At 34.6% G+C, this 11,607-nt stretch overlaps 2 protein-coding genes across 2 annotated transcripts; both read left to right on the top strand.

Moving 5' to 3' along the window:
- Positions 1-236: 236 nt before the first annotated feature.
- LOC136811265 (uncharacterized) lies at positions 237-2,282 on the top strand. Its single transcript, XM_067067880.1, has 2 exons — positions 237-1,171; positions 1,328-2,282. The coding sequence occupies exons 1-2, from the start codon at positions 1,114-1,116 to the stop codon at positions 2,125-2,127; spliced, it is 858 nt and encodes a 285-aa protein (XP_066923981.1). The 5' UTR covers positions 237-1,113; the 3' UTR covers positions 2,128-2,282.
- A 1,570-nt stretch (positions 2,283-3,852) lies between these two features.
- Positions 3,853-10,030, top strand: LOC136811264 (uncharacterized). Its single transcript, XM_067067879.1, has 5 exons — positions 3,853-4,071; positions 4,991-5,132; positions 6,674-6,857; positions 7,564-7,644; positions 9,395-10,030. Exons 1-5 carry the CDS (start codon positions 3,926-3,928, stop codon positions 9,667-9,669), a joined length of 828 nt encoding a protein of 275 aa, XP_066923980.1. The 5' UTR covers positions 3,853-3,925; the 3' UTR covers positions 9,670-10,030.
- The last annotated feature ends 1,577 nt before the right edge of the window (positions 10,031-11,607 follow it).

Raw genomic sequence — 11,607 nt, 5'->3', positions numbered from 1 at the left:
CTTCTTACTATGTAATGAAATGATGTAATGGTTTATTCGTGGTGCAACTCTTTCTCCTCGATTATCCGTGGTCGTATTTTCTAAAATCAAAACTGAATAATTAAAATTGACTTCAGTTTTCGTGCATATATGACCACGAAGACGGCATTTGATTGGCTAAAAGCTACGTAATGGTATAATTTTAGCAATCCTTGCACCACGAAAAAATATATAAACAAAGTTTTGGTGCAACATTTCATCCTTTTTGATTCGAGCGTTTCTGGCATCCAGAAGAAGATCTGAAGTCTACTGAATTGCTGATTGATTGGTTACTTTCAAGGACATCCAGTGCTTTCCAAACAGTTTATACATATCACACTTATTGTGAGATAACTTTTTATTGATTTGGTCAGGTGCTGAGGCTCCTGAAACTGCATTTGAAAGCAAAACACCCAACGATCCACATTGGATCTTTTGGGAAGGAAATTAGAACTTTTAGCAACTTTAACAGGAGTTAAAGTTGCCAGGCTGTATCTAGCCCCTAAAACCAACTAAATACTTCAAAGAAGAAGTACGGCAGTAGATTGTACCAAAAAATTTACAAAAAATCTACCAAAATGTCTCAAAACAAGCATCAACAACAACAAGAGTCCATGGCTCAACTCCTCTTCGCCCAAATGTTGGCGCTCTTCCAATTTGGAGAAAGCAGAAAGCAGATTGTGGAGTCCAACGAAAAGTCAGAAGAACGTGTTTTTAACCGGTGTGGATCCCCTTCTCTTGTCTCGCAACCAATCCGTTTCTCCTGTTTGCCTGAAAGTCAACAAAAGTCTTGTCAACCAAAGAATTCAGATCAACAAGAAGAATCAAGTCAGTCTGATTTTGAATGTGAAGAATTCAAGCCGAAAGCCGTTGTCTCAAGCCCAGTTGCAGAAAATAATCGAGAAAATAATTGTGAAGCAAGAAACTCAGCTCAAGACGGAATCAGTTTCGATTGTTCCGAAAGAGCATTCGACGTTGCCGATCAAGAAAGAGAATCATTATCTGCAGCGCAATTTGAGTGTATCCGATATTTTGAAGAAAGAGTATTCAGAGAAATTAACAAGCGAACTGTGTTTACAAAGAAACACAACCACAATGGATTCATGCAATCTATACCAATCTGTGTCATGTGATTTTGACCAGCTTTTAAATGGTAAGTTCTAGAAGATATGATTTTACTTGAACCTGGTGTATTTTAAATTCATTTGAAGGCATTGAAATTTTTTGATCTTTGAAAGTTTTTTTGTTTGCTGCTTCATTGTTTTTTGCTTCCAATTTAACTTTATGTTCTATTTTCTTATTTCTTCAGATATTTACAATGATGTACAAACAAACGATGATCTATTCTTAGATGAAGTTCTTAAAGAGCTCTCCTCCGAAACACCATGCAAAGAATCATTTGTATTTGATCAACTCCAGGATGGTTCAGATTCCCAAGATTTTTCTGAGTTTCCGCTAGAAGATTTTAATGCTATGGAATCATACCTAGAACCATCAAGTAATTTATTTACTGAAACAAATTTCAAAGACTTTGATGTCAATCAAGATTTTGTCTCTCCACCTTTGACAGATTCAACATCTTCAAGTGATATTGAAGACATTTTAAGTGATTTAAATTCACCATATGATCTTGGTCAGAACGAAAATGAATTTGATAAACTAGTTGATACATTATTTGATTCAGACTTTATGCATGATGATGCAATCGTTACTAATGACAATCTAATAAATTGTCAAAAAGACGGTCTCGTAAACGTAGAAGAAATTGAAGTTTCTCCTGCACTTGAAGTTAGTCGAAAACGTAAACTTACAGACACTTCAAATACTGAATGCAGCACGACGAAATTTGTTAAACACCATGAACAGATAATTCCATTGAACTTGAAAGAAAATGAAAGTGAAAAGGAAGCAGTGCGCAGGATAAAAAATAATGAAGCTTCAAAAATTACACGAGCCAAACGAAAGCAAAAACAGGGGGATTTATTCAAACAAGAAGCTGAACTTCTAAAAAGCAATGCTCAATTGAAAATCAACATCGAGGTTATGCAAAAGGAAGCAGAAATTCTACGCAAAGTCCTTGTATCTAAATTGAGCAGCATTAAACCTTAAATTTTCTTATCTTAGTATTTTTAATTAGTATGTAACAAACGTAAAGTAATATCTTCTAGGGGTCAATAGTTAAAATGTATAGTCTAATTTTTATAGACTGAAACTATTTATAAAGTATCTTTTGAAAAATGTGCGAAAAAAGTATTAAAATTTAACTGGTGTATAGTTTGATTTAAATTAAAGTCCACTCCAAAACACACCAGAACTTTATTGACAAAGTAAAACTGATATTACTAAAATAAGTCTTACATTACAACAGTCTCTAAGATCCCATTTTCAAATACCTTTCTGGTTTTCTTCCCGAGGTGGTTCATTTTAGGCTTGAAAACAATGTGAGAAATCGATTTGTGTCCATTGATTGTACGAACAAACCTTCAGAACTGTATATTCTGAAGCGGAGACAAAAAGGCAATAACTTTCGATAGATAATTATAACACGGCTATTAAGAAATTGATCTTTTTCTTCTTTATTTTCCGACGTTTTTTGATATTTTTCTTTTTGATGATATTTCACTCTTGAATATCTTTTCAACAAGCACATACCGCTATTAAATTCAAATGATATCAAAAGTTACAGCCTTTTTTCTCCCCGCTGCAGATTATATTGAGACAGACTTTAAGCCTTCATCTATTAGAATGATTGATTTATTCACGTGAATCAGAAAACGCATTATTAATAAATTAAAGTCTGTTCCAAAAAAATTGGCAGTCCGCACGTTTTGATGCATTGCTTCTGAAGGAGAGAAGACATAATTAAAAGTAATTATACCTCTTATATCTTAAGACTTCAAAATTTTCAAAATTTTCGAAAATGAAGATGAAAAATTTTTTTTTTAAATTCTACTTGGTCGAAGATTTTGATTTCATACTTGTCTAAAATTTTGAACTTTGCTGATTTCAAATACTTTTTTTTCAGATTTTTATATCTTTTTTAGGTTGAAAGAAGGTCAACGCGTGCAGAACGTTTCACGATTTTTAATTCTAACAGGCAAATACATGTTTGTCTTTTTATGAGTAAGTGACTGTCCCTATATCAGGCTCACAAAAATTGGGAAAAATCAAAATATAATAGCTGCATTCTTTTTCACCGTTCAACATATATCAGGCTCACATTATGTTTAGCATTCTATTGTTGTCAAACAATAGAGCCATTGTTTAGGTATCAAAAACTGAGCCTGCACATGCTTACAAACGTTATGCTGATAAAAGAAAAAAGCATGTACGCGAAAGTTTCTACTCACATTTCTTTTAGAAAATTAATCTATGAACCTTTGTATTGGAAGAAACTTGTACTTGTAGCACTTTTAGGCCCTTTTATTAGCTTAAAGACCTCTTTAAACAAAGTTTCAGGAAATATGGCTCAATTAACGGTGATCCATGAAAGTTAGCGCTTAATACTAGCATTTTCTAAGGGAGGAATTTATAAAAGTTAAGCTTGTTGCATACAATTTCTGCTTTCTTGTCTCGAATAAAGGCAAAGTAGTATCATATTCAGGGGGTAATAATCAATCTTCCAAAATTGAAAGGCGGAAGAGAAAGCCTTTTTGTGTATTGCGTGAGGGGAGAAAATTCTAAGAATGGTAATTTTCCTTATGAAAGAAACTTCAAAACAAGTACAAGATGGTGGCTGTTTTTATTGTTTTAGGAATCTAGTTTATGAAAGTTGAATAAGTAGGTGTTTGCGGCGTAACTTCATAAAAGTGGTGTATTTTTTTATTCCGGCTTCCAAAAACATATAAAAAGCTCTTACCACATTTCTCGAATCATTCATCTCAAGTCAATAACAGATTTAGGAAAGATGACTTTCTTACGAAGAATATCTCTTTTGCTTCTGCTGTTCGGTGGTTTTCTTCTTAATGCCGATGCTGATGTAGACGTGGATAGAATACGGAACACGTTATCGAGAGTTTTACAAGATCCAAGTATTCCCCCTAATATTGCAAGGTAAAAGAAATTATTTTTGATTCTCCACTAATAGAGCTTCTATTATACCCCTTACATCCCTGTCTCAAAAATTCGGCGTGATTTTTACACTCAATTGAAATGAAATTTTAAAATCAAAATCTCAATCTGAAATATAATAAAATGTATTTACTTCAACTCAAAAAGTGGGAGCGATTCCCATTCAACGGGAATGGTTGTCACTGGGCGAAATAAGAGATTTCCAATCCTGGGAATATCTTGAAACTTTGGAAATATAGAAAAGTCATTTTTTCATATTTACAACTGTATATGGAAATATAATATTTCATGGTATTTCCAGGATTGAAACATCATATTTTCAAAATATTTCCAAATTTTGGAAATATGATTTTTCAATATGAATTTCAGATTTTGAAATCTCTTATTTCGCCCAGTGGTGTTATAGTAATTTCCAATTGGTATCTTTCCCACTGGGAAGTTTGAACTTTGATTTTCATCAATTTACTGTAATTGTAGCTTTCGAAAATCGATTTGAATTACTTCCTCGATATAATTCAAGGAGTATAAATAGAGGCAAGACTTCACAGAGTTCATTTTTTATTGGGAATAATTTCTGGTACCCTTTAGTCCTAGATAGGAAGAAAGTACAATGAGAAAAAGCTAAATAAATATGAGCTTGCTTCCTAAGCAAGCTTATTGTAGAGGGTTTTTATCTTCTCCTCGTAGAGTGCTTCCTATAATAAAGAGTTGACACACTATCTATGTTTCAAACTCAGAGTTCCATGGTGCTCAGGCACCAATCATCAGTGATTTTCAGCTGCTCCGAGTTTGAAACATAGATATTGTGTCAACTCTTTATTATAGGAAGCACTCTACGAGGAGAAGATAAAAACCCTCTACAATAAGCTTGCTTCCTATTTTTGTTTCAACGACAATATAGGTACATTGCAATGTTGCATGATGGTATTGATTTTTTGAAATGCTTGCCAATCTACAAAAAAAGTAGCAGATGTTATATCTCCAAAGTTTGCAAAACACCAAAGCTGAATGTCAAGGGAGTGCTGGTTCCATTCCAAACTGAGGTTTGAATTTTGTTATTCAAAATTGTTCCCTGTCTTTAAATAAAAGCGACGCTTGCTTAAACTTGTAGGTAATGACAAAAAATAACACAAAGGATTTATTATACACTGGATATACAAGTAACAGACTTTTGCCGATTTCTCGTGTACTAGCTATGTCCGCAGTAAAGATATTATTGTTCACTCTCCTTCCCTCATTAAATGATTTTTCGAAGCATTTTTATTGCATTTCTTATCGAAAATCACTCATCCAATTCCCAAAAATGACTTGAAACTTTCCTGTGAGAGTCAGATTCTTCCACTTAATTGCTAATTACACCCCTGTGTCACAGACCCGGTGGACCCCCCCCCCCCCACCCCGGTGAAAAACGAAAAATAGGCCAAAAAATTGTCCCCGGTAAAAAAATACCCTACATTTTCAACCCCACTGGGAAATTGCCCTATGATTCTATCCCCATTGAAAATTGAATAGAAAAAATTGGACTCCAAAACCATCCCCACTGGAATTTTTGAGCTGGAAACAAAAGATTTTCTATTCCCATTGGGATTTCGATAGAAATTTTCATCCCAAAATTTTCAAACTTCAACCTCAAAAAAACCACCTTGCCATCCACCACGTGCCTCCAAAGGATTTTCATACCACAGTGGAGCCAAGACACTCAAATCTTATGTATGTTAATCTCAGCTCTTCTAGGGACAGTCTTGGAAAGATATTCCCAATTGAAAATTTCGTGTCACTATAAGCATTTTGTCTGAATTTCTTGTCCAATGATGTTTTTCTCACATTAGATTTCACAAATGTATCCAGCTTGGAATGCTAGCCTTACTTGCTAGCCTTACAAACTTTTTTTCTGCAAATGTACAAAAAGAAAGAGCAAGAGAACTTCTTTAAAATAAGACTGATGATAAAGATTTTTAAAAATCAGACATCTTCGAGCCGCCATGACAGTTGTCCTTTGCGGGCAAAGCTAGAACATCAATTGTTTTCTGAAACAATGGAAATACAATGATCGCTCTCCATCGTTTTATGAGTCATTTATCCAGTGTATAATAAATCTTTGATGACACGCAAAAAGCTAACAGTTAGGTTTATAATCAGTCTCATACTTTGAGCCACTTGCACCAATTTTTCATTATACTGGATGTGACACGATGTTTTGTAAGCACTATTTTGATCATAAAAAGCTAAGCGACAGGAAATGAGTTTGATTTTTAATCTAAGCTTTCGATGTATCTCAGACGTCGTCTATTTATATAGCGGATATTTGTATGGAGCTGCTTTACCCATAGTCATGGGGTAAAGTCAAGACTCAGACTTTTACGAGAAAGAAACACCATACACGATTTTCTATAAGGACATCCAATGTTCATAACTTTTTGACTTTTAAGCCATAAAATGTACTTAATATGTTCTCATTTTCACCATTTTCTGTGTTTTTGTCCATGTTCCTAAGAATTTGGATGTGAATCCTCAAAGTCTTAAAATGCTCTTAACTTTGTACTTAACAAACCGAAAAAATGGAACCCTTCTCCTCTCGCCTTAGATCTGTAAAAGACCATACAAGATTGTGATTCATCTCCAGTCCTTTAAAACACCTTGGTATGCCACGCCCAAACTTCGACCAATCACAATTAATTTCAGAGACGACCATAGAAACGGGATGTTTAAAATTCACAGCGATACCACTATAAAAGCGCACGTACGATATCTAAGGTTCTTTAATACAGGTATGTTTCGTTTGGAAATGTCTTTAACATAGCTCACATAAACATGCTTAATTTATTCTTGTAGTGTTCCAACTATCGTTGACCAGGAAAGATCTTCTCAAAGCCAAGGGTGCCAAATAAGACGAAAAATGCGAACAGTGACAAGATTATAATACTAGCCTAAGAAATGAAGATTAAATGGGATCACTTCATAACTAATCCACTAATCTAGGCTTCAGAAAGAAATGTTCAAAGGCAATCTGCACTATCAAATATATCTCTTATCTGATATTCCGATGGCGGATTGGCGGCCGCTCACGCTAAAGCTCTAAAGGGAGCGGGCCAATTTCCCATCGGAGAGGAATGATAGTCGGCCTTTGGCGTGCCGCATCCTCAGTCGGGTTCAACAGTCCTTGCCCATAAACCTAGAATATTTCGGTTGGACCCGCCAATCCCTGAGGGCTGGGTTACCAGACCTCCCGCAGCAAAATTCTTGACGCAGTCTCGCAAAATTCCGTAATGTAAACCTTCCAGATGTTGAAAATTTTACCGACCTTCAGAGCTTTAGCGTGTCGGATGAAAATTTCACCATCTGGGTGCCAGATAAATATATCTCGAACCTAGAGCAGCCTTTGTGAGCATTACAGCAGAGTCATATAAGAAAAGGATCTTGGTGCGAATTTACCATTCGCCTGGACGACTTCATACTTGACTTTCTTCGCCATAGGGAAGGTGAGGTTCTTGATCAATGGGAAAATAAGATATGACTGCACGAAACCACGTGGTCCTTACAACTGGTTTCAAAGAGGTGAGAAAAACTTTTTTGCTCAGTTTTTTTTATCATGGTTCTGAATACATCTTTTGTGATTGGGTCATTTCTTATAATTTCAGCCTGGGAATACAAGTTAATTTGCGCTACACTCTAGACGTAAACGGAATCCTGATATTTTTTGTTGATAAAGACTTTTTTGAGGTCGAGTTCCCTGCAAAATTTTAAAAGCCAAATCATAAATTAGGTGCTTTAATTTACTTGAGGAATATTAAATATTAGCCCTAATCACGCACTCAGGATCTAAAAGCTCCGCTCAAAAATATTCTATTATGGAAATATGGCTGGAAACAGGGTATTAACCTTTCAAAGCCGCTAACTTTTTTGAAAAAGGCCAAAAAGTTTATCATTTTTTTCTGGAGATTTATTCTTTCAAAGGCAATTTCTCGACCAGGACAAACGATTCAGGTACCAACTTTGGTATCGTTGGAAAGCTCTTCTCAGGCAAATTAAGGCCTATCCAGATTTTTCAAACTTACCTCAATTTTTTATCACCGTTTCCACTTATCATAGCATATCACTTCATATATCGAAAGAAGCGTATTGGAGTGTAGATCACTGGAATTGCTGTGCCATAATTAATTTTTTCACCCAAAAAAAGATATTAGGCAAAAACCAAAAAATGCTGACGTCAGCAAAACTTGTTTTTTGAATAACTCCAATTTGGCTTATGGTAAAAACATGAAATTTGGACCAAAGTTGCACACCATTAAAAGGATCATTTTAAGAAACAAAATTTTTGAATTTTTGCTGACGTCAGCAGTTAATTGCAAAATTTCGTATTTTGCTGATTTCTGCTGACGTCAGCAAAATTTGCAAAAAAAAATTATACAAAAATGTTCCTATTATTGATATGCAACTTTTGTCCAAATTTCATGAATATACCATAAGCCAAACTGTCTAATATCTTTTTTTGGGCGAAAAAATTAATTATGGCACAGCAATTCTAGTGATCTACACTCCAATAGGCTTCTTTCGATGCATGAAGTGATATCCTATGACAAGTGGAAACGGTGATAAAAAATTATGGTAAACTTGGACGTGCCATAATTTGCCTGAGTTTCTCTCAGCTACAAAAAATAGCAGATTTTTTTTCTCTCAATCTCAAGTGGTCAGGAGTTATGACCAAAAGACTGTGTATCGGTAAAATAACCTTTTCAAAACGTATATATACGTATTTCGCCTACTAAGGGTATTAAGGCGGGGTCAAAATGCTTGCAACGTTACAAATCATTTCTAGGAGCTCATTTTCATTTCAAATGAAGGGTATCAACAAGTAGAATAAGATTCAGATGTTTTCTGATTAAGAAATTTGGCATAATTCGCAAAAAACTTAGATTTTGCGTAGATAGATTTTTGCTATTTTGATGACGTCATAAACATTTAAGTCCTAATAACTTTTGATTTAAGTATCGAAATTAATTGAAATTCGTCCAAAGATGCACATAATTAATGTTTCCAGAATAAAAAAATTTGCTTATGAAATTTGATGACGTCATCACTTTTCGACTGAAAAAATAAAAATGAAATACTTTAAAATACTGACGTCATCATAATTTTAAAAATATTTTGAAATCTTGCTTTTCCCGCCCGAACTTTAAAATTTTATTTTAAAAACGACGAAATACCTAGACTATGCTATAGTCTAAGACGAATTCGAATCTCGGGTGACACTGATTGTAATTTAACGTTTACTCAACCCTCGATCAATTTCTTCTGTATTCTTCAGGTCAATTGAGTGAACAGGCCCCTCGTGGTCAATATAACCGAATTTGGTACAAACTTCTTGTTCGATTTGAACTCAAAACTAAAGCACACAAACACTGGTGGAAATTCTCTTACAAATGTGCCAAAAACGGGTGTAAAGATTTGGTGAAGAAGAGCGGCACTTTGGGTGGCCATGCGGTTGCGGGTCCACAGTCATGTAAGAATGATGTTCTGAAATACCGGAATTACTTGTTGGAAAATCAGAGAAGGCGTTGTCCGGGATGTGTGGAGCCATGATATACTTATGAGACGCTCAGTTTAGTGACTAAAATGGTAAACGGTTGGTTTTATTAGAAGACCCAGTAAAATTTTGCCGAACCTGAGGATTTTCTTAAATTTCTATTGTTCCAAACAATAGAACTTTTGTTCTGGAGGCCTAAATCTGAGGCTAGTGTTCTTATAAAATTGTTCTTACAAATAAAATAGCGCGTAGTTGAAAATCTGTATTTTTTGAATTCTTACAATATCTTTTTGGCGAGGGAGTAACAATTTTGTGGGGTATTTTATTATTGTTTAGAGCGGTATATTATAGTAAATTAAATTTTGATATGATAGGTAGTTCTGATTACTGAATGAAATATATCCGAGGAGAAAACAATGATCCAAAACAATTGTCCATTCCTTCATTTCCATGTTTGACGACAAAACCAACAGTCGGTACTCGGCGCTACAGGGTTGACATAAAAAATATCCCACGACAAGATTACTCACATCCCAACGATGAAAAATTCTTTTTTTTCACTTGTGTCAATTCTCAATCGCTCAAAAGCTGTCAAGAGGATGATATCTATTAGGCTCGAGATGAAATACTCTGTACCAGAGTGTATCTCACGTTTATCGCTTCCTCTACGCAAGGAATTTGAAATCAGCCGTAGATGATACTGGTTCTGTGCACAGACAAGAGATGATGAAACTGTTGCATGGAAAATGTAGCCACGGTTTTCCCATCCAAAACGTATGGTCTTTGGCCGGTAATTCAGGTCTTGGGCCGCTAAATCAGAGCTTGGGCCGCTTACGGGAAAAAAATTTGCGGGCCCAACCGACCCTGAATTTCCGAAAATCGAAATAAAAATAAAATTGATTTTGGTGGTAAATACATTTATGTTTTCATTGCTTTACAGAATGCCAAATTTGCAAAATTTTGGTAGTTTTCCAAGGCATTGAGAATATTTCATTCAAATTTTCATTTTATCCATGAATTCGAGCTTCATGTGTCTTTTTATTTTCTACCTTATCGGCAAAAACTTAGTCGGCCATAATTGACTAAATTTTGGCTTGGTGACTGAAATTAGGGCCGACTAAAAATTTAGAAATGGCCAAAAATTTGATTATTAGTCGGCCCTTAGTGACTAAATTTTTACGAGGTGACTAAAATTAGGGCCGACTAATAATTAAGGGTGACAAAAATTAAGTTTTGGCAGATAAGGCACTTCACAATTTTGTCAAGATGAAGTAGTTTTTGCTTCCCATTTAGAAGATTTCATAGGTCAAATTATAATTTTTATTTTTTCGCCGACCGACTGACCCTCTTTTTTTGGGTAGCTTGGCCCGTAAAACAACAATTTGAGTTTTGACCAAAGAAAAATTTTCCTAAATAGGATTAAGTTAACTTTGAATTTTGCATGTATGCTAAATTTTGGATCTACGCACAACATACGACGAAAAAAACAAAGAAACTAAAGGAACGTCTTCATTTCTATAAAATCCTATTTTCATCAGTTTTAAAATTTTAGCATCCAAAGATAATTGACCGGAAGGTGATCATGAAATTTATAATGTATGAAATTGAATTGTCCTAACAAATACCTAAGGAGTGTTCTAATGTTTTAGAGTTTTAAAGCTTTAGCACCCAAAGATAATTGACCGGAGAGTGATCATGAAATTTGTAATGTAATGAAATTGAATTGTTCTAACAAATACCTAAAGAATGTTCTAATGTTTTAGAGTTTTAAAGTTTCAGCACCCAAAGATAATTGACCGGAGAGTGATCATGAAATTTGTAATGTATGAAATTGAATTGTCCTAACAAATACCTAAAGAATGTTCTAATGTTTTAGAGTTTTAAAGTTTCAGCACCCAAAGATAATTGACCGGAGAGTGATCATGAAATTTGTAATGTATGAAATTGAATTGTCCTAACAAATACCTAAAGAATGTTCTAATGTTTTAGAGTTT

This window comes from Clytia hemisphaerica, unplaced genomic scaffold, assembly GCF_902728285.1.
Source record: "Clytia hemisphaerica strain Z4C2 unplaced genomic scaffold, Clytia hemisphaerica genome assembly, whole genome shotgun sequence".
Lineage (NCBI taxonomy): Eukaryota > Metazoa > Cnidaria > Hydrozoa > Leptothecata > Clytiidae > Clytia > Clytia hemisphaerica.
This window is presented reverse-complemented; position numbering and strand designations above follow the sequence as displayed.